General features: G+C 38.3%; 1 protein-coding gene across 3 annotated transcripts; it reads left to right on the plus strand.

The window, feature by feature from the left end:
* Positions 1-986: 986 nt before the first annotated feature.
* muc3a (mucin 3A, cell surface associated) lies at positions 987-26,580 on the plus strand. Of its 3 annotated transcripts, none has more exons than XM_040140364.1 (12): positions 987-4,937; positions 5,068-5,183; positions 5,691-5,755; positions 5,923-5,968; positions 6,058-6,113; positions 13,167-13,288; positions 13,534-13,593; positions 15,531-15,702; positions 17,131-17,292; positions 18,655-18,749; positions 25,000-25,241; positions 25,349-26,580. In XM_040140364.1, exons 1-12 carry the CDS (start codon positions 1,172-1,174, stop codon positions 25,403-25,405), a joined length of 4,959 nt encoding a protein of 1,652 aa, XP_039996298.1. In that variant the 5' UTR covers positions 987-1,171; the 3' UTR covers positions 25,406-26,580. The 3 variants fall into 3 exon arrangements, with proteins under 3 accessions (XP_039996298.1, XP_039996300.1, XP_039996299.1); XM_040140366.1 differs by having other exon boundaries at positions 25,000-25,166; XM_040140365.1 differs by having other exon boundaries at positions 5,926-5,968.
* Positions 26,581-26,949: the final 369 nt, after the last annotated feature.

A 26,949-nucleotide genomic window follows, 5' to 3' on the forward strand; every position in this document is an offset into this window, starting at 1 on the left:
ATAGCATCTGCACTTGGAAAAACCTGGCGAGCTGAAAAACTAACATCAAAACATGGTGAGACAAACGTAGAACCTGAATCAACTGGAAACACATCAGTGACTGAATCAACTGTTCTAACTGACTTGGTACAATCTGAGCCTGAGGAAACAACCATAGCACCTCAACCAACTGCTCAGGCTGACACATCAATATCTGAGCCTACAGATACCACTCCCCAATCTCAACCTACAGTTGCCAATGATACAATAAATTCTGAGCCTACTAAGTCCACCTTGGTACCTGAGGAAAGCAGTTCAACTGGTGAGACTACTTTACAACCTGAACCTACAGGTTCTACACTTACAGGAAAATCTGAGCATGCCAAGGCCAGAAGACTTTCTGAATCAACCACTCCAACTGATTCCGAAAAATCTGAGCCAACTGTGACAACACCAGCAATTGAACCAACCACTCCAACCAACAAAGTATCATCAGAGCCTGCCAAGACAACTGTGGTACCTGAATCAACCGCTCACACTGATTCATTAACATCACAGCCTACAGACACTGCATCATCATCACCTGGAATCACAATTTCTACAGTTAAAGTAACGTCTGACCCACCTAGAACCACATCAGTGTCTGAATCAACTGTTATGACTGACTCAGTAACGTCTGTGCCTGCTGAAAAAGCAGCGGTGTCCGCAATAACTGGACCAACTGATTTGGTAATCAACCATTCCAACTGATTCGGAAATATCTGAGCCAGCTGTGACAACACCAGCAATTGAACCAACCACTCCAACCAACAAAGTATCATCACAGCCAGCTGTGACAACTGTGGTACCTGAATCAACTGCTCACACTGACTCATTAACATCACAGCCTACGGACAACACATCATTATCTGAAATCACAAGTTCTACAGTTAAAGTAACATCTGACCATGCCGGAACTACAACAGTGTCTGCATCAACTGTTCTGACTGAGTCAATAACATCTGAGCCTGCTGGAACCGCAGCAGTGTCCACATTAACCGTACAAACTGATTTGGTAACATCTGAGCGTGCCGGGAGCACTTCAGTTTCTGAATCAACCACTCCAACTGATTCAGAAATATCTGAGCCAGCTGTGACAACACCAGCAATTGAACCAACCACTCCAACCAATGAAGTATCATCAGAGCCTGCCATGTCAACTGTGGTACCTGAATCAACTGCTCACACTGATTCGTTAACATCACAGCCTACAGACACCACATCACCAACTGAACTTACAATTTCTACAGTTAAAATAACGTCTGACCCACCAAGAACCACATCAGTGTCTTCATCAACTGTTCTGACTGATTCAGTAACATCTGAGCCTTCTGTGACAACACCAGCAATTGAACCAACCACTCCAACCAACAAAGTATCATCACAGCCTGCCAAGACAACTGTGGTACCTGAATCAACTGCTCACACTGATTCGTTAACATCAGAGCCTACAGACACCACATCATCACCTGAAATCACAAGTTCTACAGTTAAAGTAACATCTCACCCAGCTAGAACCACATCAGTGTCTACATCAACTGCTCTGACTGATTCAGTAACATCTGAGCCTTCTGTGACAACACCAGCAATTGAACCAACCACTCCAACCAACAAAGTATCATCACAGCCAGCCAAGACAACTGTGGTACCTGAATCAACTGCTCACACTGATTCGTTAACATCAGAGCCTACAGACACCACATCATCACCTGAAATCACAATTTCAACAGTTAAAGTAACGTCTGACCCACCCAGAACCACATCAGTGTCTGTATCAACTACTCAAACTGATTCGATAACATATGAGCCTTCTGTGACAACACCAGCAATTGAACCAACCACTCCAACCAACAAAGTATCATCACAGCCAGCTGTGACAACTGTGGTACCTGAATCAACTGTTCACACTGACTCATTAACATCACAGCCTACGGACACCACATCATTACCTGAAATCACAAGTTCTGCAGTTAAAGTAACATCTGACCATGCCATAACTACAATCGTGTCTTCATCAACTGTTCTTACCGAGTCAATAACATCTGAGCCTTCGGTGACAACACCAGCAATTGAACCAACCACTCCAACCAACAAAGTAACATCACAGCCAGCTGTGAACACTGTGGTACCTGAGTCAACTACTCACACTGACTCATTAACATCACAGCCTATGGACAACACATCATTATCTGAAATCACAAGTTCTACAGTTAAAGTAACATCTGACCATGCCGGAACTACAACAGTTTCTGCATCAACTTTTCTGACTGAGTCAGCAACATCTGAGCCTGCTGGAACCGCAACAGTGTCCACATTAACCGTACAAACTGATTTGGTAACATCTGAGCGTGCCGGTAGCACTTCAGTTTCTGAATCAACCACTCCAACTGATTCGGAAATATCTGAGCCTTCTGTGACAACTCCAGTAATTGAACCAACCACTCCAACAAACAAAGTATCATCACAGCCAGCTGTGACAACTGTGGTACCTGAATCAACTGCTCACACTGATTCGTTAACATCAAAGCCTACAGACACCACATCACCAACTGAACTTACAATTTCTACAGTTAAAATAACGTCTGACGCACCCAGATCCACATCGGTGTCTCCATCAACTGCTCTGACTGATTCAGTAACATCTGAGCCTTCTGTGACAACACCAGCAATTGAACCGACCACTCCAACCAACAAAGTATCATCAGAGCCTTCCAAGACAACTGTGGTACCTGAATCAACTGCTCACACTGATTCGTTAACATCAGAGCCTACGGACACCACATCATTACCTGAAATCACAATTTCAACAGTTAAAGTAACGTCTGACCCACCCAGAACCACATCAGTGTCTGTATCAACTACTCAAACTGATTCGATAACATCTGAGCCTTCTGTGACAACACCAGCAATTGAACCAACCACTCCAACCAACAAAGTATCATCCCTGCCAGCTGTGACAACTGTGGCACGTGAATCAACTGCTCACACTGACTCATTAACATCACAGCCTACGGACACCACATCATTATCTGAAATCACAAGCTCTGCAGTTAAAGTAACATCTGACCATGCCATAACTACAACAGTGTCTGCATCAACTGTTCTGACTGAGTCAATAACGTCTGAGCCTGCTGGAACCGCAGCAGTGTCCACATTAACCGTACAAACTGATTTGGTAACATCTGAGCGTGCCGGGAGCACTTCAGTTTCTGAATCAACCACTCCAACTGATTCAGAAATATCTGAGCCAGCTGTGACAACACCAGCAATTGAACCAACCACTCCAACCAATGAAGTATCATCAGAGCCTGCCATGTCAACTGTGGTACCTGAATCAACTGCTCACACTGATTCGTTAACATCACAGCCTACAGACACCACATCACCAACTGAAATCACAATTTCTACAGTTAAAATAACGTCTGACCCACCAAGAACCACATCAGTGTCTTCATCAACTGTTCTGACTGATTCAGTAACATCTGAGCCTTCTGTGACAACACCAGCAATTGAACCAACCACTCCAACCAACAAAGTATCATCACAGCCAGCCAAGACAACTGTGGTACCTGAATCAACTGTTCACACTGACTCATTAACATCACAGCCTACGGACACCACATCATTACCTGAAATCACAACTTCTACAGTTAAAATAACGTCTTACCCAGCCAGAACCACGTCAGTGTCTGCTTCAACGGCTCTGACTTCCTCAGTAACGTCTGAGCTTCCTGGAACCGCAGTATTTTCCACATTAACCTTACCAACCGATATGGTAACATCTGAGCTAGCCGGAAGCACTACAGTTTCTTCCAGAACCACATCAGTGTTTGCATCAACTGTTCTAACTGACTCAGTAACGTCTGAGCCTTCTCGTACTGCAGCATTGTCTACATCAACCGTACCAACTAATTTGGTAACATCTGAGCTTGTTGGTAGCACTCCAGTTTCTGAATCAACCACTCCAAGTGATTCGGAAACATCTGAGTCTTCTGTGACAATACCAGCAATTGAACTAAGCAGTCCAACCAACAAAGTAACATCTGCGCCTGCCAAGACAAATGTGGTACCCGAGTCAACTGCTCATACTCAAACATTAACATCCAAGCCAACAGACACTGCATCACCATCTGAACTTATAAGTTCTACGATTAAAGTAACGTCTAAGCCTGCGAGAACCGCATCAGTGTCTGAATCAACTGTTCTAACTGATTCAGTAACATCTGTACCTGAGAAGACACCCCCCTCACTACAACCGACTGGTCAGACTGACAAAGTAACATCTGAGCCTGCTCTTACATCCATTGGACCTGACACTGAAACGGGTCAGATTGACATATTAACCACACAACCTGCTGAGACACCTCTATCTACAGGATCCACAGATATAGTAACACCTGAGTCTGCCGGCACTACTTTCATATCCAGTGCAACTAGTCCCACTGAATCAGTAACATTGGAGCCGGTCAATACCACATCAGGGCATGAACTAACCACTCCCACCGACAAAGTAACATTTGCTGAGACCACGCTGACCCCGGATCCAACAAACTCAACCTACACAGTAACATCTGAATCTGCTGAGACCATATCATCAGCTGAAGCCACCCCTTCAACAGACCCACTATCTACTCATCCAACTGGAGCACCATCCTCACATCCAACAGAACCACCAATGACAACATCTACACTTACAGCAACTGACCTACTTCCTGGATCACCCACTTTGCCAACTTCAAAGCCAGCTATACTATCAACAACACCCCCTGCCACACCAACAACTCAAACAACTACTAGACCATTCACAACAGCAGAGCCATATCACTGCAAAAATGGCGGATATTTCAATGGATTTAACTGCTCATGTCTTACTGGATTCAGTGGAACTTTTTGCCAATTCGTTGTAACTCTTAAGCCAGGTATTGTCTATTTAATTCATGCTCTGTTATTCTTAAGTGTAACTAAACTATACTAAACACAATTTTTAAAACCAGTTATTTCCCTAAATTGTTCATTTATGGTTAACAAAATATTTCATTCTCTTTGCAGCTAGAGTCAACAGGTCAGTCGTGGTTCATTTGGTGATCAATCAGGAATTTAATGAAAAATATGAAGACACAACATCAACTGAATACATAGAGTTTGTTGGAAACTTCACCGATCAGGTAAATTACATTTCTGAGATATGCTTGGTTACAGCAATCTAGGTACTGGACACATCCAGTTAGTAATTCCAACATACAGTAACCTCTATGCCATCATTTGAATTTTGCAGTGCATTGTAACACTGGGAATTTTACAAAGCTAGCTGTGTTGTGACTGGAGGAAAAGCAAGAGAGGCAAACCTGCAATTAATATATTGTTTCACTCAACTTTAATTGCCATCACAAATGAATACAGAATGCATCCAGAAAGTTTCTTGCCAAAGTGCTTGTCTTGTCAAACATATTGAAACAATAGCAAAGGCAGCTGGAATAATCTTTCATCTCCAAGTCCAAAAAAATTTGATTTTTAGTTTTAATATTAATCAAATGACTTTGGTCTTATGTTTGTGGTAAGTGACCATGGTAGTAGATAAGTACATTTTAGCAAAGGAGGAACTTCTATTAAAAGCAAAATGGTGATCATGATTGATTAAAAAAAAACATTGTGATATGTTGTTACTATTTCAGATGGAGAACTACTACAAGGGAAAGAAGATAATAAGCTTTAAAGAAGTGGTAGTAACTAATGTCAGGTAATGTACTTGCCTTTATCACTGTATTCTGCTATGCATTATAAACACAGCAAAGGTCATCCCGTTAGACACTGATGTATAATTTTGTTTGTACAAAATGTTTCAGTTTTAATTTAATGGTTTTAAAAAGTGGCAGTGCTTTTTTATCTCTTGTTCTTTTTTCTTAGCAGTGGAGGCCCATTGGTCAGATTGTCATATAACACTGTGGGAGAGGTAAAACAACTCAAACATTTTTCCAGCAGGATATTAAATTAGAGATCAGGTATTAACGCAAGCCATAAATTGTTCTATCTTTATTTCAGATGAGATTATTAGATGAAGCTACAGCTATCTACAGTGTCACACTAAGAGCAGAAAGGTAATTGGAGCACAGACGCTACACCAATAACGTCCAAGCCAACTAATTTGACATATCATCTTATATTATGCACTAGGAAACTTTGCATGTTGGCAGCCTCAGATGGATGTGGTATTTTGGTGCCAAGCACAGAGTGCACAGTGTACAGGTGGGGGGAGAGGCACAAACACGTGGGAGGTTTATTCAAAGGAGACAGCGCAAAGCGAGTTATTGGTATCTTGATGGAAAATGTGTATCAGATTTTGCGCTAAGAATAGATGTCTCAGAACCACATCTGTTTCTGTCACAGCCTCAATCTGCTGTCACTTTGGTGATTTTGTCAAGAAGAGCAAACAAAATACATGGAGCAAATGTGCAACAATAACAGGATAATGCTTAAAATGCAAATACATTATTTTAACTAATCACTCTCCATCCACTAGATATTTTTAAATGAGCATGAAAAATTAACGTTTATTTTGTTTAAAGCAAGAACGTCTGTAACTTTGCCCCGCATATCTATAAATTAGTATGAGTAATTCTTACTGTCTGTTGTCCACAGCTGCTTTATACTGTATTAAAAGCTTTTATTCAGTTTATTAGATCCCTATGGTATGTGAAGGCAGCAGGACACATGCTGTATCCTGATTAATCTGCAACGGTCGACCTGAGAAGTGCCATCTCAGAGTGCAGTGCCATTATGCATGGCTGTCCACTGTGTTTACATTTATCAAGTCACCTGTAAATGACACTAGGCTGCTAAAAAGTAACCCCATTTTAAACATTAAATTAAATTAAAAACCCACACCATCACATCTATCTGCAGATTTTAGTCGCTGTATGTTCAGATCATGCTGCTCTGCACCATAATTTCCTGGAGAATTATCTTGCCATTTTTTGAGCTGTTGTTGTCATGCATCAGTGTGATTGGCACAGCTGTTCCAAGAAATGAGACCTGTGATGTGACTGGCTAAGATTGAATTTATTATTCACCGCACCCTCAAATTTACACTCACCAAGCACTTTATAATACTGGATAAAGCCTCCCTTTGCTCTCAAAACAACCTCAGTTATTCATGGCATGGATTCCACAAGATGTTGGAAACATTCCTTTAAGATTCTGCTCCATGTTGACACGATTGCATCAAATAATTTCTCCAGATTTGTCAGCTGCACATTCATGCTGCCAATCTCCAGTCCTACCGCATCACAAAGGTGTTCTATTGGATTCAGTTATTGTGACTGGGTAGGCCACTGAATTACACTGAACTCATTGTCATGTTCATGGGACCAGTTTGAGATGACTTCTGCTTTGTGACATGGTGCATTATCATTCAGGAGATAGCCAGCAGAAGATGGTAAACTGTGGCCATAAAGGGATGCAAGTGGCCAGCAACAATATTCAGATAGGCTGTGGCATTCAAACCTTGATTGATTGGTATGAAGGAGCCTAAAATGTGCCAATTGCTCACTCCATTACATAACCTCCAGCCTGGACTGTTGACACAAGGCAGGATGGATTCATGAATTCATGCTGTTGATGCGAAATTCTTACCCTTCCATCTGCTCCCTCTGTAGAAATTGAGATTCAGCAGACAAGGCTATGTTTTCCCAGTCTTCAGCTGCCCAGTTTTGGTGAGCCTGTGCCCACTGCAGCCTGGCTGACAGGAGTGGAACCCAAAGTGTTCTGCTGTTGTAGCCCATTCACTTCAAGGTTTGATGTGTTGGGCATTCTTCTGAGATGCTTTTCTGCTCACCACTGTTGCAAAGAGTGGCTATCTGAGTTACCGTAGCCTTTCCTTTTGGCTCGAACTTGTCTAGCTGTTCTCCTCTGACCTCTCTCATCAACAAGGCGTTTCCATTTGCAGAACTCTTGCTCAGTGGGTGTTTTTTTTTTCTTTTTTTTGGCACCATTCTGACCAAACTCTAGAGACATTTTTGTGTGAAAATCCCAGGTGATAAGCCGTTTCAGAAATACTCAGATCAGCCCATTTGGAACCATCAATGATGCAATAGTCACAGTTACTGAGATCACATTTTTTCCCCATTCTGATGTTTCATGTGAACATTAAATGAAACTCCTGACCTGTATTTCCATGATGTTATGCATCACACTGCTGCCAAATGATTGGCTATATGGATAATTGCAGGAATAAGCAGGTGTACAGGTGTTCCAAATAAAATTCTCTGTGAGTGTACAGTTTATTTCACCTCACCAAGCCCTTTTCCACTTTGCACTGCTGCACCTACATGAACCAAATTAGCAAGTGCGCTTGGGGATGCCCCCACAGACTATGCACCCCAGACCTACTGCTTTATGCTTGTCGTGCTTGCATGGTTAAAATACTACCCAATATGTTAGATTGAAAAAAATTATCTTCAATAAGGGAACTTTCCACTTGCATAGTTGGGTTTTAGTTATCTTTCAAAGTATAACTTAAGTTATTCAGTTTAATCAGTTTATTTCAGTCCTAAATATAATTTGTAGGAAGTGCCACTTTTACCATCAGGTCAAAAGAGCAACTGTGCTCAAAATTACAGACAAAAACCATATTTCTGTGAAGCCTGAAAACTACTGTCTGCTGTTCGTTTATCTATGGTGCCAGGTGATGCCATGTTTATAAACCACAACACATGGTGACATTACCTGGCACCGAAGACCAGCTGATAGGAAATGGCCATTTCAGTACCTTCTTTGGGTTTTGATAAACAAACACTACTGATACAGATATCCATTCTATGGTGGCTGAGAGCTCAACACAATGCAGCATAAGAAAACACATGCAAATGGATATACAAAATTCAGAAAATATGTTCAACATTTTGAAAACACATACTTTGCATCTAGAAAAAAAATGCTGGTGTGCTAATCTGCTAGAGTGTTTACTGCTGGCTGACCTGTTGTTGGCTGTTGTTTAATATTTCAGTATGATATGATTATTGAAAATTATATTTCATTTAATTTTCAATAATAACATTGTATTTTAGCTGTGCCCTCTTCATAATGTGATGTTTCTTCAGCCGGGCATTTTGAACAGAGTTGGTTAATCTCTGTTGCTGGGCATGTTAAAGAACCTGAGTGATAATACAACTGTAATACTGAAATTGGAAAGTAACTTAAACTGAAATAATATTTAAATGTTGTTTTCAAAATCTGATTAACTCTAAGTTATTAGGATGAACGAATCTCAGCCATCTCAGACTTATACCTCAACAGACAGACAACTGAGGACGGATATGGAAATATGAGACACACAGTTATAGTAGGCGCTTTCTAATAAGGTGCAGCAATTTATGTTGTGACAAAAAGCATGTCAGAGTAAAAACTCTGATGAAGATGTCATCTGTTCAGATTCCTAACTAGTAATTATGTTTGCATGAATTCTTAAGAAGGGTATAATGTCATCATCCTTTGGGAGGGGGCCATGGCTCAGGTGGTAGAGGAGGTTGGCCGCTGATCCCTGGGTGGGCGTTGTATCTGGCATAAAAAAAAACCTATCCCAAATAAAATGTGTGGATGGTGATCCACTTTGGTGACCCCTAACGGGAGCAGCCAAAAAACATTCCACACAAAATGTCATCATCCTTTGGAGAAAATGCTGGCTTGCTCCAAGTCTTTTTTTTTTTAGTTTGTTACCCATAATCATCGTTTTTACTTTCAAAAGTCTTTGCACAAATTACATTCACTGTCATTTCTGCTTTGACAAAACTAAATAGAGTTGAAACAGAAAGAAACCCAGCAGGTTGACTTTTACTGTTTTTTCTCTTTGCTGTAGATACTTCTGTCAGGGCGGCTGTGGCTCAGGAGGTAGAATAGGTCGTCCACTAACTAACTTTTCAGGGAAAGTTGTATAATGTGCTTCTTCACTACCTTCCAGAAGTACAAATAAACAAGCTAGCAACACCACGGAAAACTAGACTACTGATACCTAAATCTCCATTTCTCGCTACAACCTCTGTGAAAAGGCTGCTCCATTCCCTTTTCACTAGGCCTTGTTTCCCCCACATTATCACTGTTTTGTGGGTTATATCCTCATAATTTCAGTCAAATTTTTCCATTAATTTGTCAGGGTTTTTAATAATTGAATACATTGGGTGACAGATGTGGTTTTTGCACAGGTTTATGATCTGTTTGAAATATCAGCCCACTCTAGGTTTTCAGTATGTCTGTCTAGGATTGTTGGAGATAGATCAGCTGCTCAATCAAGGATAGGGGAAAACAGGTTTATGTCATTAGGTCTTCTTAGCAGTCAGGAACTGGGCATTGTCAGGATGTAGGAAGATAGGTAAAACTATTCTGTAGTAAATGACATTTGGTTGAACTTTGTGTGCTTATAAATATTTTGTGTGCTTATGGTAGGCTGTGATTGTCAGCAGTAACAGAAAAATCCAGTGTTTACAACTGTATAGTGTCCCGTATGCTTGGAATGCCTAGTATTGGTTTAGCTCACCCCTTTACTTACTTGAGCAGGTGGTATGTTCCAGTAAGGTGAGGAGGAGAAGGTAAAATTCCATTCAGTGGTTAATGGGAAAGAGAGTAGGTGGTGCTGTGAAGCTGCTGATTTTATTTTTTGGTTGCTATGGCTTAAGTTGTATTTGTTGAATTTCCCAGGGTTCATTTTTCCCCATTTCGTTAATATTTTTTTTAAATATCACTTGTTGTCAATTTTAATGTGCTTACAATCAGTCAGTTTGCTTGCACTTTATTTATTTATTTATTTACTGCAACCGTTGTTCTAAATGTATGTATCTCAAGATGTATGATGATATGATTTTTTTTTTTTTCCCCCAAATATTGTGCCACCTAAGGGGGTTCATTGCAAGTGCAGACTTATCTGAAACCAGCGGCATGAGAAGAAAAATTAGGAAAAAGTGGAAAATAAGTGGAATTATAATTTAAAGTCTGGTTAGTAGTCTTCCTGTAGTGTACAGACTGATTTTCATAAGTTTGGTTGAGCTATAGTTCTGCACTTTGGTATTTAGGCTGATGAAACTGGTGTATTTACTAACAATAATAATCATAGAAATGACAGGAAATTGAATGTGGCATGAAAAAGTTCGGGCACCCCTGTTCAAAATTTCCGTTACCATGAAAAGTTAAAGGGGGTAGAAGATGAACTGATCTCCAAAAGGAATAAAGTTAAAGATCAAACATTCTTTTCACCATTTAAAGCAAGATTGGTGTATAATTTTTGTTTTGTACAATTTTAGAGTGAAAAGGAAAGGAGCATACAAAAGTTTGGTGACCACAATCAGGTTCTCAGACCTAAACTACCTTGTTAGGGCGATGGTTTGTTCACAATCATTGTTAGGAAAGGCCCTAATGCAAATGTCAAAGTTTTATAAATATTCTGCCTACTCAAACCTTATCCCAACAATCCACAGCACAAGTAGCTGTCTTGTACTCTGAAAAATAAAATAATTGATGTCCACAAAGCAGAGGGGGGTGGATTAATCATGCTTTGGGCTTGTGTTGCAGCCAGTGGAATGGGAACATTTCACTGGTAGAGGGAAGAATTGATTCAGTTAAATACCAGCAAATTCTGGGAGAAAAACATCATACTGTTGTTAAAAAAGCCTAAGATGAAAGGAGGATAATGATCCTAAACCCACCTGCAGCGTGAGTACTGACAGGAACTACGAAAAGAGATCATATTTCTCCTGTGTTAGCTTCTCTGCATTGGCTCCCTGTAAAATCCAGAATAGAATTTAAAATCCTCCTCCTCACCTACAAAGCCCTTAATGGTCAGGCACCATCATATCTGAAAGGGCTCATGGTACCCTATTACCCCAGTAGAACACTGTGCTACCAGAATTAAGGCTTAATTGACTCTCCAAAAGTAGAATGGAAGGCAGAGACTTCAGCTATCAGTTTCCTCTACTGTGGAACCATCTTCCAGTTTGGGTCCAGGAGGAAGACACCCTATCCACATTTCCTTCCTTTTTGATAAAGCTTATAGTGAGGGTTGGCTCAGGCTTGGCTTTAACCACCCTCTAGTTATGCTGCTATAGGCCTAGACTTCCAGGGGACTTCCCATGATGCACCAAGCTCCTCTCTCCTCCTCTTCCTCTCCATCTGTATGCATTCATATCCCATCAATGCTCATTACTAACTTGATTTCTTCTCTCTCCTAGTTTTTCGCTTTCTCATCTCTCTCCTCTCTCCTCCTGTCGCTTTCTGTAAGTATTTCTGCCCCTGGTGCTGCAGAGTCTGGATCTGTGCCTGCAAACCACCTACTGCCCCCATGAACCTGCTCAACATCCACTGCTTCAATTATTATGATTATCATTATTATTTTTATATTTAGTTTTATTATTATTATTATTATTAGTCCTATTATTATAGTTAGTTTTCATTATTGGTCTCATTATTATTGTATATCTTTATGTGGTACCTGTATTATACTTTCCTCTCTATGTTGGGTCACTGTAAAAATAACTACAAATAGTATGGTCTATACCTACTCTATATGAAAATTGCCCTGAGATAACCTCTGGTGTGATTTGGTGCTGTATAAATAAAATAAAATTGAATTAAATTGAAAGCCCACATTGGACTACCTCAACAAGCGCAAGCTGGAGGTTATGCCATGGCCCTCAAAGTCCCCCTGTCTAAACATCATCGAAAGTCTGTAGAGTGACCTCAAAAGAGCAGTGCATGCAAGACAGCCCAATAATTTCACAGAACTAGAAGCCTTTTGAAGGAAGAATGGGGAAAAATAGCCCCAAACAAGAAGGGAAAGACTTGCCAAAGAGGGTGTTACTAAGTACTGACCACACAGGGTGCCCAAACTATTGTTTCGGGCACTCTTCCTTTTTTTGTTATTTTGAAACTGTAAATGATGGGGAGAAAATTAATCTTGCTTAAAATATTAAAGAAATGTCTCATAATTAACTTTATGCCTTTTGGAAATCAGGTCATCTTTTATTCACTTAACTATTCACAGTAACAGAACTTTTGACCAGGGCTGCCCAAACTTCTTCATGCCACTGTCTTATAATAATCTCACCAACACTGCATATTTTGAATTGCAAAATAATGTAAAGACTTGCATGAAATTCTCTCTACCTCAGTGTTAGTGTCATACATGATGTGATTTTGGCGATTCCAAACAATGCCAGTTCTGAACAACTATATGTGGATGACTTCAAAGCAGTTAAGGGGGCTGTTGACGAGCTTGTTGGCTGCACAGGAGGTAAGAGAAAATCAATAAATAACCATTTATAGTATGCACTGTTAACAAACCATGAGATCAGAACCATATTCATTCAAATAAGAGTTTTATTAGGAACAAACATTAAGCTGAGAATTTATGTTACAACAAACCTTTTCTGCTTTTTCCTCTGATTAAAAACTGTTGGACATTTTTCTGTTGACAACATATAACATACCATAGTATACACACATAATGCAAAGTAATTTTTTCTTCTAAATTTTCAGAATGTCCTTACAATGTCACAGCTCCACCCATAGTAGATACAGCAGAGCTGGATTTGGGAGGTAAGTATTACTTCATTGTGAGTGTGTGTTTCTGTGTGTGTGTGTGTGTGTGTGTGTGTGTGTGTGTGTGTGTGTGTGTGTGTGTGTGTGTAAGCGGTTTTCATGAAATATATCCTTGATTTCTGACATACTCTGCACCCAATAGCTCTCCCAATCCCCACATTTCCTCCCAGGTAATGGCTGATGTTGATATTTTAAGACTTAAGCGTTATTTACAGTGAGCTGAAATTAATTTGGTGACACTATGAATCGTAAACAATTTCACACATGCTCCAATTTGTTTTGTGACATCTTCACATTTTCATGCCTAAGTTATACATTACATTCCTTTAAAGTTCAGTTAATGGATTGAATAGATTTTTTAATCAGTTAGGTGTAGAAAGACCTCTACAAAAAGCTGACAAACCCATAGCCCTATATTTTAGCCGTATAAAATTCTTTCCTGTGCTGTGTAGATAGTTTACAGATAGTGTGGGTTTATCAGAGCTTACTTGATAACTGCTATGAGCTACTGCTGAAGAGAAGGCTGATGAGAGCCAAGACCATCAGAGATATTCAGTACATAAGTGAACAATTTTAACACAAGATCCTCAGTAGTCCAAAACATCTACTGATGTGTTGGCCCAAAATGAAAGACCGATTACTTCCTGCTCGTATTTTTGCAATTGTGATGATTTTGGAGCTGCCAAAATTTGCATCCCATTTTTTTAGCTGTCAGAAATGCTATGCCTAAAGACACATTGATCAAGAACAGAAAGGAGTTTGCCTTCAGAAATATTCAGATGTAGTGTATCAATAATGCCACTTCCATACATTCATAAACCATAACCTGACAAAGAATATTGCATCGTTTTCAATCCACATTTTGCTTTAGAAATCATTACGTTGTCCAGTAGTTTCTGCTTAAGCTGTGTACGTTCCTGCGATATGCATGCAGTTTTCAGTAGGCAGGCAGAATTCGTAACACCGGCACTAGACTGCACTGTTGCTACCTTAGCTGGTATATAGTGTGTTACCCTCTGCTTAAAAGATTATTATAGAAAAAAAAGGCTATTTAGACTTAACGTACTTAATGATAAAACCAAGCTTTGATCACATTTTTCCTTATTTCATATTTTTGGTCTTTTGCACCTTAGCCCTGTGACATGAGTGTGTGATGTTTCCCAATGGTTAAAAGCTTACAGAAAGGCTGTGAAATCCACAAGAAACATTTGTTGTAGATAGGTGTTTGGTGAACTATTAACAATTTAAATATTGCTTGAATAGACCTAGTCATGAATAGTGATGCTTTCACTTACTGACGTGTGTACTGATTGCTTAGCTTTTAGTAAACTGCACAGTCAGGTAAAAAATGTATAATTCAGCAAAGTTATTCATGATACCCCCCTCTGAACCCCCCCAAAGCTAAAAAAGGCTTAAAAGCTTGGTAGAGCCGCAGGGTTGGTAATAACTCTCTGTAGGTTCATCACCATGAGCAACCCCTTTCACATTACACAGTCATTTGATTCAGTATTATTGAAAAAATATTGATATATGGAGTTTTAAGTGTGTTTTACTTTAACACTTAAAAACAAGTGTAATCTGTGCTGAGATTCAAACATAAACAGTGTGCTAAGATTCATTTTGGGGTGTTATTGTGTGATACAATAAGTTTAACAAGTCCTAAACAGTTTCACACATGCTCAAATTTGCTTTGTGCCTTCGTCATATTTTCATGCTTTTATTAAGGGACATTACAGTCATCCGTATGCAGGGGTGTGTTTTTGATTAAAATATACACTCAATGACCACTTTGGGTACACATACGAGCTTGCAAATATAAATAGACAGCTTCTCCAAATAGCGAATCATGTTGCTGCTGTTGAATATATAAAGCATTAGATAGGCTAAGAGATATTGTCAATATTGAATTAACATGGACTTGTTTCTCTCAACAGCCGTATGTGAAAGGGAGATGGACAATCTAGATGTTGCTGAATACCTCGAACCTGTGCTTACTGATGGAGGTATCAAATGTGTGACTATATGTGACAGTCTACATTCACAAACTAGAACATGCTACAATAACGGAATCTGCAGAGTGTACAGTGACGTTGGACCTCTTTGCGAGTAAGCTGACTACACTGTAATTTTAATGCTTTTAAAAAATGAGTTCTTTTGTGTACTAAGCAGAAAAAAGAACAGCATTTTCCCACCCACCTTACATCTAGTGCTGCGAAGAAATCAACAAAGTAATCTCTTGTATATATTTCCAAGTTCCGTATGTACCATTGTATTCATTGGTATGTCCTGCTTCCAGGAATTTACACAGCCTTGCACTCACTCTTTGACAGAAGCTCTGTCTGCTCAGGTTTTGCCTACTGTCAAGCTACCAGCCATTGATTGAGATGGAAGTGTTACAGCCTTAAACAGTGCCATAAAATCACTTGAGTACTGTGTAGCTTACTTTGAGTAGTACAGATAGGGTTTACCTTGGGGCTAACCATAGCTATACAAATTCTGATTCGCTTGCTCTTCTGAGATTGTTCAGCACTACTGAAAATCTGTATGCTCGACTCAACCAGCATGCTGGTGATACCAGCTCCTGCACATACTCACTACCCTCAACACTTCCCGTACAAAATGAATTGCCACCTCAATTTAGCACAAAGTAAAACACTCATAAGACATATACTAAATGTAGCCCACAATTATAATATTAAGGAAGGATTAAGGCTAATAAGCATAAATTGTCAATACTAGCCCAACCTGTTAGTGTGGTCTGCCATATTGGCCCTGTTGGCCTATGTGCACAATGCTCATTTAGGGAGGAGATTTGAAACCCGCAAAAACTTGAAAGCTGGCAAAACATGTTAATCAGAGTAACAGGGTAATTCTGTCTAAATTATGCCCAGATCTATGAGGAGTTAATAACTTTTTGGTTTTATGTTTCCATGGATAATTTAGAACATAGAGTTACATGAGTTCTTTTCAATATTTAGCTCGCCACGCTTCAACTCTAGTACCAGATTGGTGAGTTGTATTTTTAGTAGTTATTTATAATCCATTAAAGAGACTATGTAGGGAATGCAAAAATTTCAGACTATGGTTCCCCCATAGGTAGTGTCAAAAAAGACACATTTTGGCAGACAATAAACAAGTTTTTCCCTTTCTGTGTGTGTGTATGTGTGTGTGTGTGTGTGTGTGTGTGTGTGTGTGTGTGTGTGTGTGTTCTACCTTTCACTACTTCCTTACTAGGAAAATGTTTGCATTATGCTTGATACATACAATACTCTTGAAGGCAGATCATAAAATTACCAAAATGGTCTAAAATTCGCAAAAGAATTACAAGTCAATTCACCTGTAATGCCTGATGAATTCATGATATCACCTAACCATGTTCAGAAAATATTGAATTTTTCATAATTATCTTACATTATTTTTTTTCTTATTTTTAATATTTTATTTTTGCTAAAACTTTCTTAGTGTTGCCTCATCAGACTTGTTTAGCAAAGCGGTTTGCTGTTGTTTAACTTCTTTCTTCCTCTTCTGTTTCAGGTGTCAAAATGTGAATTCCACTTGGTACTTGGACAATGACTGTAGATTCCCTATACAGAGGACTGCTTTCTACGCAGGGTTAAGTGTGACCCTTGCTTGTCTGTTGCTGACTGTGGGAGTTTTGACTACATACGTGCTGATCAACAAACAAAAGCAAAGACAGTAAGCTGTACACTGACATTATTGGCTGTTAGTCAAAAATAGGATGTTACTAAACATAGTAGGAAAGCACTGAAAGCTGTTGCCAAAAAATGTTGCCGTGAGGTTGATGATTCTGCTTTATATGAGCATGTTGTGTTTAAAAGAGGGCAGACATTTGTACTTCAGGTAATTTCTTTGAAGCGTGCATGGTGTTTTAGATTGCAGAATGTGTTCAAATAATAAAAGAACAATGCAAAAGTATGACTTTACTTTCTGAGAGGGACATAAAGATGTCCCACTATATTTGTCCTGTATGTAAATAATCAACTCTTCATGATTATGTGTCAAGTGATTATAATGTGTCACTAAAAAGTATGTTACAGGTGATACAGTGTAAAAAGTGGTCTACAATATCAGTTTTGTACATGTAATAATGTATTACTCAGTTTTTTCATATAATGTTCAAGACACTACTAGGGATGTAAGGGTACACATATTCGTATAGAACTGTTTTGGTACAGGACTTTCGGTAAGGTGCAGATGTGTACCAAATGTAAGCTTAAACAGTAGTTAATAGTATGCTTGTGTTGCTTGTGGAAAACTCTAAAATTTGAGTTCCCAAGCAAACATAATTTAGTGGTGGACCGGAAGTTTCCGACTCGTACTTGGATTGCACTACACACACGGCACGCTTGGTAGAGCCAAGCCTCTGGCTAGCAAACATCATGGCCAATGCAAACGAGACGCCAGAGCATGAAGACTATCCCATATCATTAGGGCCTAAAGTTTCGAAACACTTCGGTTTCCCAGGGAATTACAACAACAGACAAGTGGATAAGAAGAAAGCAGTGTGTCAACATTGTTCAGTAGTGATCGGGAAGGAAGAAAACAAGCTGAATGTAAACACTGCTCCCTTCATCATTTAAACAGCCTTTATCTGCTAATTCAGACTTGGCAAAAGCAATATCAAATGCCATTCTTTTTTTACAGTAGCAGATCTACGACCATACTCAATTGTTCAGAACACCGGTTTTAAACACATGTTGAAGGTAATAGAGCCCTGGTATGAAACTGTTGATCTTTCCCCTTACTGTAACAAAAATGAACTGAACCATGACTTAAAAACAGGTACATACTGAACCGTAATTGTTGTGTACCGTTACACCCCTAGACACTCGTGAGTATTACCTACTAGTTATTGTATTTACTCCACTGTAAAATATGAAATCTGTTGGTGCAGAAGACTGTGGCCAACAGTGTTACTAAAAACCCATAGCTGTTTTTCAGTTAAAAAAAATTAAGGCCATGATGAAGAGGAATATATATTCTTCGTGTTATTGTAACAAAAGCTGAAAAGATGAATAGTTTCCTCTTTGTCTGCAGGAGAAGAAACATTAAAGAGAAACTGGTGAACCAGTGGCTGAATGAGGACTTTGAGTGGTCCAGATCCAACAGCCCAAGTGACACATATTATATTGGTAAGTTTAAAAAGAATTTTAGACAGACACTTACTTGATTACTCTGGGGGGATTAAACACCCATGTTTTAAATGTGTATATATATATTTTTTATTTTTATTTTTTATTTTATTTTTTATGGACAACTGGCAACTAGTTAGAAACACATATTTTCCAACAGTCTCACAGATTCAAAGAACTTCTTTTCACGTTGAGAAGGTGGTTACATGGTGCCACAGACTGCCACTGAGGTGCCACTACCTGCCAGTGCCACTAGTAGGATCCTAGCCTGAATTTTAATTGTGAGATCTGTGGAAGTATATATTGAGTTGAATTTTCAGTGAGGATCATATACAGTTTCAGAGCAAATTAATTCAGTTTCATAATATTACATTGAGATTCAAGTTTATTGGAATTCAGTTCCAAATTAATAGGTCTATTTCAGTTCACAAGAGAATTCCACTAATAACTGATGGAAGATTTATTATCACTGATATCAGAATATATAATATTCAACTCATCATTGCCATTATTTACTGACCAAATGCACATGATCCCACTTTTCTCCATATTTTTTCTCTCATAAAAGTAACCACACCACTCTTTAGAAATCTTAAAACACTGGAAATCATCAGACACAGTATAAACAATATATGCATGAACTTGGTCTTTGCAATAGTTGGTGACTCCATCATCCTGCATCAAAGCAGTGTTCTTTTTTAATCCCTTCACCACTCTTACTCATGTATTGATTTTTTTCCTCACTAGCAACTCCAATACACCTGAGATTTCAGACAACCAAATCCACCCAATTGTGATTTGTGTTCATGCTCCAGTCACTTTTGATTTCAACTGCAATGAACCATTATAAATGAACAGAAAATGGAGATGATGCACACTTTTTTTCAGGAGAGTGGGTATCCTTTTTAGACATAAGTGTTTCGGTATGGCTAAATGGCAATGGCAATGCAATAATATCCTTCTCTTCATTTAAAAAGAGGAAAGGAACAGAATTATAAAACAATTGAGAACACAGTATTTATGATTTAGATAATAATTGTATAAATGAGCCCTCTGAAGACATAGTATGTCATCTTGACATACTGAGAATATACAAGCTACAATTAAATGATATAATAAATAATTAAAATAAATTATTTGATATACCAACTAGGACGTCTATTTTGAATAAAATAAGAAATTAGGTAAAAATCTTGCAAACAAACTCAAGCAGAAAAAGAAAAGGAAAAGAAGAATCCATCATCCCAACCATAAGCAACTCAGACAGAAATGTTTTCACTCCTCCCAAGACATTAATGATGTACTGTTAAGTACATAAGTATTTGGAAAGTGACAACTTTCGTAATTTTGCCTCTGTACGCAACCACAATGATTTTGACACGAAGCCATCAAGATGATAGTGGTTTAACAAAAGTGTTACATTAACTGTTAAGGAATTACAGCCATTATTATACATAGTCCCTCATTTTTAAAGGCTCAAAAGTAATTGGACAAATTGACATCCATATAAATATAAGCATTATCTTTATTACTTTGATTAAAATCCTTTGCAGTTAATCCCTGCCTGAAGTCTGGAACCCATGGAAATCACCAAATGCTGAATTTAATGAATTTACTTTGCTGCTTGTTTGTGTGTCTCTCTGCCTTCTGTTTTGTCTTCAGTAAGTGAAAATCATGCTCAATTGGGTTGATGTTGAGACTTGGCCATTGAAGAATATTCAGTTTCTTTGTCTTGAGAAGCTCTTGGATTGCTTTGGCAGTATGTTTTGGGAATTCATCCTGCTACTTGTATTAACAGTCATATCATCAATAAACACCAGTGACCCAGTTCCATTGGCAGCCATACATGCCCATGCCATAACACTGCCTCCACCATGTTTGACAGATGATGTGGAATGCTTTGAATCATGAGCCATTCATTTCCTTCTCCACACTTTTCTCTTACCATCATTCGGTACAAGTTAAATTTGGTTTCATTGTCCACAGAATCTCGTTGTAGAAGTAGGCAGGCTTTTTCAGATCTTTTCTGGCAAAGTCGCCATAGTAACTTTATGCTGTACGCCTAACCTGCTCCGATCAGATAGAAGATCAGATAAAAACCTGTCAACAGCCCAAATACTAACCAATCAGATCACTGGTAAACCGGGGCCATCAGTCCTACAGGATCCTGACACGGACAAAAGAGTTGACAATAAAGTTACAAAAAATAAAGAGCGATATATATGTTGATAGATCAGTCGAATCGTTATGCTTTCTATGTGTCCCCTCTGGTTTTAAAACAGAGCTTCTCACAAAAGGCCGGAGAGATTATCACAATAAATAACTACATCATAACTATTATAGCTTCATTTTGATTGCACATAGATTCTCTCATTCCCGACAAGATACCTGATAGTGACAATGATTTATCACTCTCATTCTATCACTGCAGCTTATAACAACATGAGGAGACTATTTTAACGATAAATGGAAATAATAACTAAAACCTTTCTTTTATTAGAAAAATTATCCAGACACTGTTGAATATTTCCCATGATTATTAATGAACATGCCAGTAAGTTTGACCTCATCAGACATGAAAGAAAAATATTCATATCCTTACCCTGTCTATCTGGAAAATATTTCGAATGTTTCTTTTCTATTCTAGTTATGTGATTGACCTGCAGTTATCACCGTTTCTTCTCATATCTGATTAAGTACTTTAGTCATGGCTCTGACAGTGTTGCTTTTAATTGAACTGCTCCGCTGCTTTCACATGAAAGTGCTCATAGCCAGACAGTGAAACCTGGAGGTAACTGAGTCAGTTGATAACCAGCTTCGTGATACAGGTTATCCAGGACCCCCAATGTTAGGTTCAGTGAAGCCAGATGATAAAAACATATCCTGCATATGTGTTTCCCCAACCCCAACCCCTGTTGTATTAAAGCTGAAAGCATACACTTCAATCAAAGCTTGATGGCTTTGTCCTAATTCATTGTGGAGGGTGAACAGAAAATTGTCATTGACCAAATACTTATGTATCTTACTATATATATATAAAAACCTAGGCTCATTCAGTTTGATATTGAGTTACAAACTGAGGCTTGCTTAAGCTAAAGATTAAAATGCACACGGTTTAATGAAGAGGAAAAACAAAATGCAGAATATGAGTCTAGAAACAGTAAAATATGACAGGATAAAAACACTTGGCGAGTGGTTATAGGAGAATCTTGAAGGACAAAAGCTAAAAACAAAACCAAGAAGTAAAACAGAAGTGCTTAACAAAGGCAGTTAGATCTTTGCATCAACCGGCAGGTCTAGACATGTATTATAGGCCTTTTGACCTTGAATTGTAATTTTGCCTCAAATGAATATTCATTCTGAATCCTTTCCTTACTCAAGCAAGATTAATCAAGGTTTTGTGTACAAAGATCACATTATTAAGCTTATCACTGTAGGCAATCAACAGTGATTCTAATCATAAATTGTTTGTAATAGTGTATTACATAAAATATTAAGGAAATCATATGGTTTGAACAATAATTATAGTGCAGCACATCAAGGAATTGTTCAGAGTGTTATACAGGACTAATTAACTGTCATGATGATTTTCGATACTGCTAATAGATTTATATGAGTTAAACAACAAATACTTTGATTAATAATACAGTAAAATAGTCTAACACTGATTCCTAAATAATCATTTTAGCTGAGGAAATGATCAAAACATACTCATTTTCAGAGGTTGGAGAAAGTCAAAAAATAGTCCAAATATATATTGGGTCTTACAGCTGTTTCTAAGGTTCTTATGTTTGAAGATAAATCGGTGCCGGTTGAGGGGAGGAGTTGGTGAATTTTGTCTCTAATAGTTAGAACTTTATTATTAAAGAAGACCATGAAATCATCACTACTAAGACTTATAGGAATACATGGATCATTAGAGCTATAACTCTTTGTCAGCCTGGCTACAGTGCTGAAAAGGGTTATTTTTATTTATCTATATTAAATATGAGTAATAGGCTGCTCTGGCATTAGAGGGCCTTCCTATATATTCTAAGACTATCTTGCCAGGCTAAGTGGGATTCTTCCAGTTTGGTGGAATGCCATGTCCTTTCAAGTTTTTCATGTTGTTTACTTTGATATGCGGGTTTGGGAGTTTAACCTCTTATGTTTAACGTCTTGTGTTTTAAGAAGAGCAATTTGGGAGGGACTAAAGTTAGCATAGGAGTCCTCTGTTATATTGAAACATGGCAGTGAATTAAGCGCTGATGGAATCACTTCCTTAAGTTTAGCTACAGCACTATCAGATAGAAATCTAGTAAATATGTTTTGCATAATGGTGTGTAGTCCAGTAATAGAAATTCAAAAGTTATTAAATGGTCCGAATATTCAAATCACCTACTATAATTACTTGATCTGTACTAAGGACTGAACTTAATAAAAACTCAGAATTCAGATAACAATTCAGAGTACCAGGAGCCAGGAGTGCGGTAAACTATAAACAAATAGAATAGGTTTTAATGTTTTCCAGGAATGTAAGCGTAAGAACCAGGCTTTTTGAATAAGTTATACTTAAGTCATAAATCAATATGATGATCTGATATTAGATCATTTACTAATAAAGCTTTAGAGAGAGAGTGATCTAATGTTTAATAGTCCACATTTAATTTTCCTATTTTGTTGTACTTTTGCAGTGGTGGTCCTACTTTTTTATTGTTTTTCATGAATAGCTCCTCTTCTGTTTGCCTTTGATTTATTTACTTTAAGTGATAGGGGGCAGACACAGTCTCTACGGGGTTTTGGGTGGGTAACTGCTTAAAAGGCAGCACAGAGAAGCATGTAAGACTGCAACTCTGCCTCATGGTCTCAGCTATGGGTTATCATGGTTTTGGTCTGCTAATAAACTCAGTCAGATATGAGAGCCGCTCCATCCAAAATTGGATGTATGCCATCTCCTGTAATCTGAGCAGGTCTCCCCCAACGAGTCCGCCAATTATCAACAAAGCCCATGTTGTTTGCTGGACACCACCTTGGCAGCCAGCCGTTGAATTATGACATGCGGCTATACATGGCATCACTCGTAAGATTAGGCAGGGGCCCAGAGAAAACTATGAAATCCAACATTGTCCTGACTCAACATTATTTTTGTGACCTACAATTGGCATAATCGGGTGTTGTTACCGCCAATCAAAATAACAATTTTACTGTATTTACATTTATCCTTAGCCAGCAGTTTTAAATATTAAACGTCGCCTGCTCTGGCCCCAGGAATAATAATGCTACCATAGCCAGAGTTGGTTTCTCAGCAGGTGTGTCGCTGAGTGGGGAGTATCTGTTTAAAACTTGAACTGGTTGGTGGTGAACCATGGGTTTCTGTTTAGGGCTACTGTTCTTGTTACGGACAGTCACCCAGCCACTCTGGCTTCCCAGCTGCTTGTCCATTGTGAGTCCAACAACGTTTCAGGACTGTAATTCTAAATCGGTGGAGTACTCTTTTAACTGAAATTAAATTAAAAAACTAAATTTTCTGTGAAACAGCTTTTTAAATTTGCAGTAACTACAAAACTGAGCTAAAAACCAAACCACAGTAACTGCACTATCTCTGGGATATAGAACCAACTGCAATTGCTGAGTTCTCAAAGAAAGACGAAAGCTAAAACAAGACAGCTCTGTCAAGTGAAAGAAAGCTGGAAAGATGAAAAGCTGAAACTATATTTACTCACTGATTTTTTTCCATAGCTGTAATCTGTAAATGAAAACTAAAGCAACATCTTGGTAATTCATAAACCAAATGCTAAATTAAATCATGATGGAGAAAACTCCCCAACTAAACTCCTGCTAAAGCTAACTAGCCTAGCAGAGGAGCAGTAACCACCATCTCACCTTTTGACGTAGTGGAATTCATGTGATTTGGTGTGGTTAAGCAAATTTCACATCACACATTCAAACGCATTAAATTGTCAGAGACAGAGTGCAATATCTTTTTTTTAAATCTGATTTCTGTGGCGATGATTTTTTTGGGGGGGTAAAATAATCGGCCTGAAAATATAAAATGATGGTATTGCAAGTTTTGATCTTTTAGTTTGTCATTTGCACTGAAAACTTTTTTCTTAACATCACTGATTGCTTAATTATTGTTTTTAGGCATTTGTAGGGCAGTATAGATCTGTGTGTTGGTCATCCTGGCGTCACTTTACAAGAATAAATTGAAAATTATTCTGATGGATGTGTGTGAATCTCAAGTTACACTTTAATGTTGTGCTATTTTTAGGAGATTACAGTAACCCTTCATTCACAAATGAAGAATCAGCCAGCCACAGAGAGGATCCAGGTGATTACAGACAACCTGTACCTGTCTACCAGCTGACTCGCCCATCATCGCATACTGACGACAGAGAGTCCAGCTCATCATCGAGCATGAACCCCCCTTCGCAAACAGTACAAAGACACAATATTCCATTTTTTAATGGTAGTCTGACCATACCCAAGAGAGACTTCTCATCCAACTTGCCGGTCAGCTCATATCTACAGAAACCCAGAAGATCGGTGTTTGTGATGTTTGAGTACATTGAAGTTTTTTCCATTTCAATAAGTCTTTCTTTGTTTCTTTCTTTCCACAGATTAGGATCAGCAGGCCTCAAATCAGGACATCCTGGGACGCCTCAGCAGTGCACTGACACTGACTGGATCTCGACTGTTTTTTCTGCCTTTTACAGCATTCATATCAGCTGCATTTTAGATGTTTATATTATTGCTTGATTTATTTATTGATTTGTTAAACTCACAGTAAGCCATAATATATACTCAATATTTATGGTTCTATTGAACAGCCTTGTCATTAATGGTACCTTTATAGGACCTTGACTGAGTGTTTCTCTGACTTCTCCATAGTTCAGTAGGTAATGAATCATTATTAAAGTGAATTGAATCACTGGGACAGTAACAAGTCAGTGACCTACTGCTGATGATGATGTCTCATCAAAAACACACATTACCAATGTAAAATGACATCAAAAAACTGTACACACCACTATCGGTATGTAATTGTAACAACATCTTTGCCTTTGACTGAGGCAGAGCAGAGAAGTTTTGACACTGGGAGAACACTGGTAATTTAATAATTTCACTACCTACTAAACTAAGGACTGGTTTTGTTTGAAATATGAATGTTTACTGGGCAAACAAGCACCTTTATGCCTGAAATTTCTGCCAGATTTCAGTTTGTTGAGTAAGTACAGATGTTTGTCACTCTGTCAGCCAATGATGATAAAAATGTGAGGCAGACAGAGATTTGAGGCAGAAGTTGAGTGCAGAATGGGATACAGAGGATTGCATACATTGTGATTTTGCACTGACAGTAGTTTTGGCGTTGATGGTTTGGATGTATTTTATGTAAATGAAAAAAGTTCCAGTTGTCAAAAAAAAAATGTCTTACTCAGAGTTAGTTATTCAAGCTAAATTTATTGTTTTATATATTTACTGATTTATTTAACAGGGATAATGTACATTAATAAACATAGTTTTCTCCATTTTAGACTTAGTCAATGGCGGGTGTCATAGTTTTTCAGTTCTGGACTCTGTCGGAGTACCTAGCAATTTATCCCCATGAGCAAATCCACTGATCTTTGCAATTCTACTGAATACCAAATTAATTATCTTAAAGTTTAGCTCTTTTAAAAAAAAAAATGCACCCAGTCTAATAATCATGCTTGCACTGCCAACTAGCAGTGACAACAATCTTTTTCCACACACTGTGCACCACTGATATAGCTCTACAGTACCAGTCTTCATCCCAGCTCGGTGTGGTCAGAAATACAACAGACCACACCTGTGGTGAGCTGCTTTTTAAATGCTCATGTAACTAGGCCTGTATTCATTTAATGAAACAATACTGTGACATCACTTGTAGACAGTGAGCAAGGATGTGCATTATCCAAAATGTGTAATTGTTCCTTAAGAGAGTAAAATTGACTATGGCTGTTTATCTACAAGCATACAGACAAAACCTTTTTTTTTAATTGTTAAAAAACCTTAGCAAAGTTTATTAAAGTACACAAAACTTGAAAAAACTTTAAATATAATAGTACACTTTAACTATACTAAATGATAATTAGCACTGGAGATAAACATAATAGAAGTACACTGAGCTTGTACTTAACCTAGACATACTAGTTAAATACTTTTTCATTTTAAGTTGTATACTTAAGTGTACTTTTAAACA

The sequence above is a fragment of the Xiphias gladius genome, chromosome 12 (genome assembly GCF_016859285.1).
Source record: "Xiphias gladius isolate SHS-SW01 ecotype Sanya breed wild chromosome 12, ASM1685928v1, whole genome shotgun sequence".
NCBI classification, from domain to species: Eukaryota; Metazoa; Chordata; class Actinopteri; order Istiophoriformes; family Xiphiidae; genus Xiphias; species Xiphias gladius.

Coding starts and splice junctions, on each gene's coding strand:
- muc3a (XM_040140364.1), top strand. CDS start 1,172: ATGTCAACTGTGGTACCTGAATCAACTGCTCACACTGATTCGTTAACA. Junction 5,184..5,690: donor TTGGAAACTTCACCGATCAG/GTAAATTACATT, acceptor TTACTATTTCAG/ATGGAGAACTACTACAAGGG. Junction 18,750..24,999: donor AAGTGACACATATTATATTG/GTAAGTTTAAAA, acceptor TGCTATTTTTAG/GAGATTACAGTAACCCTTCA.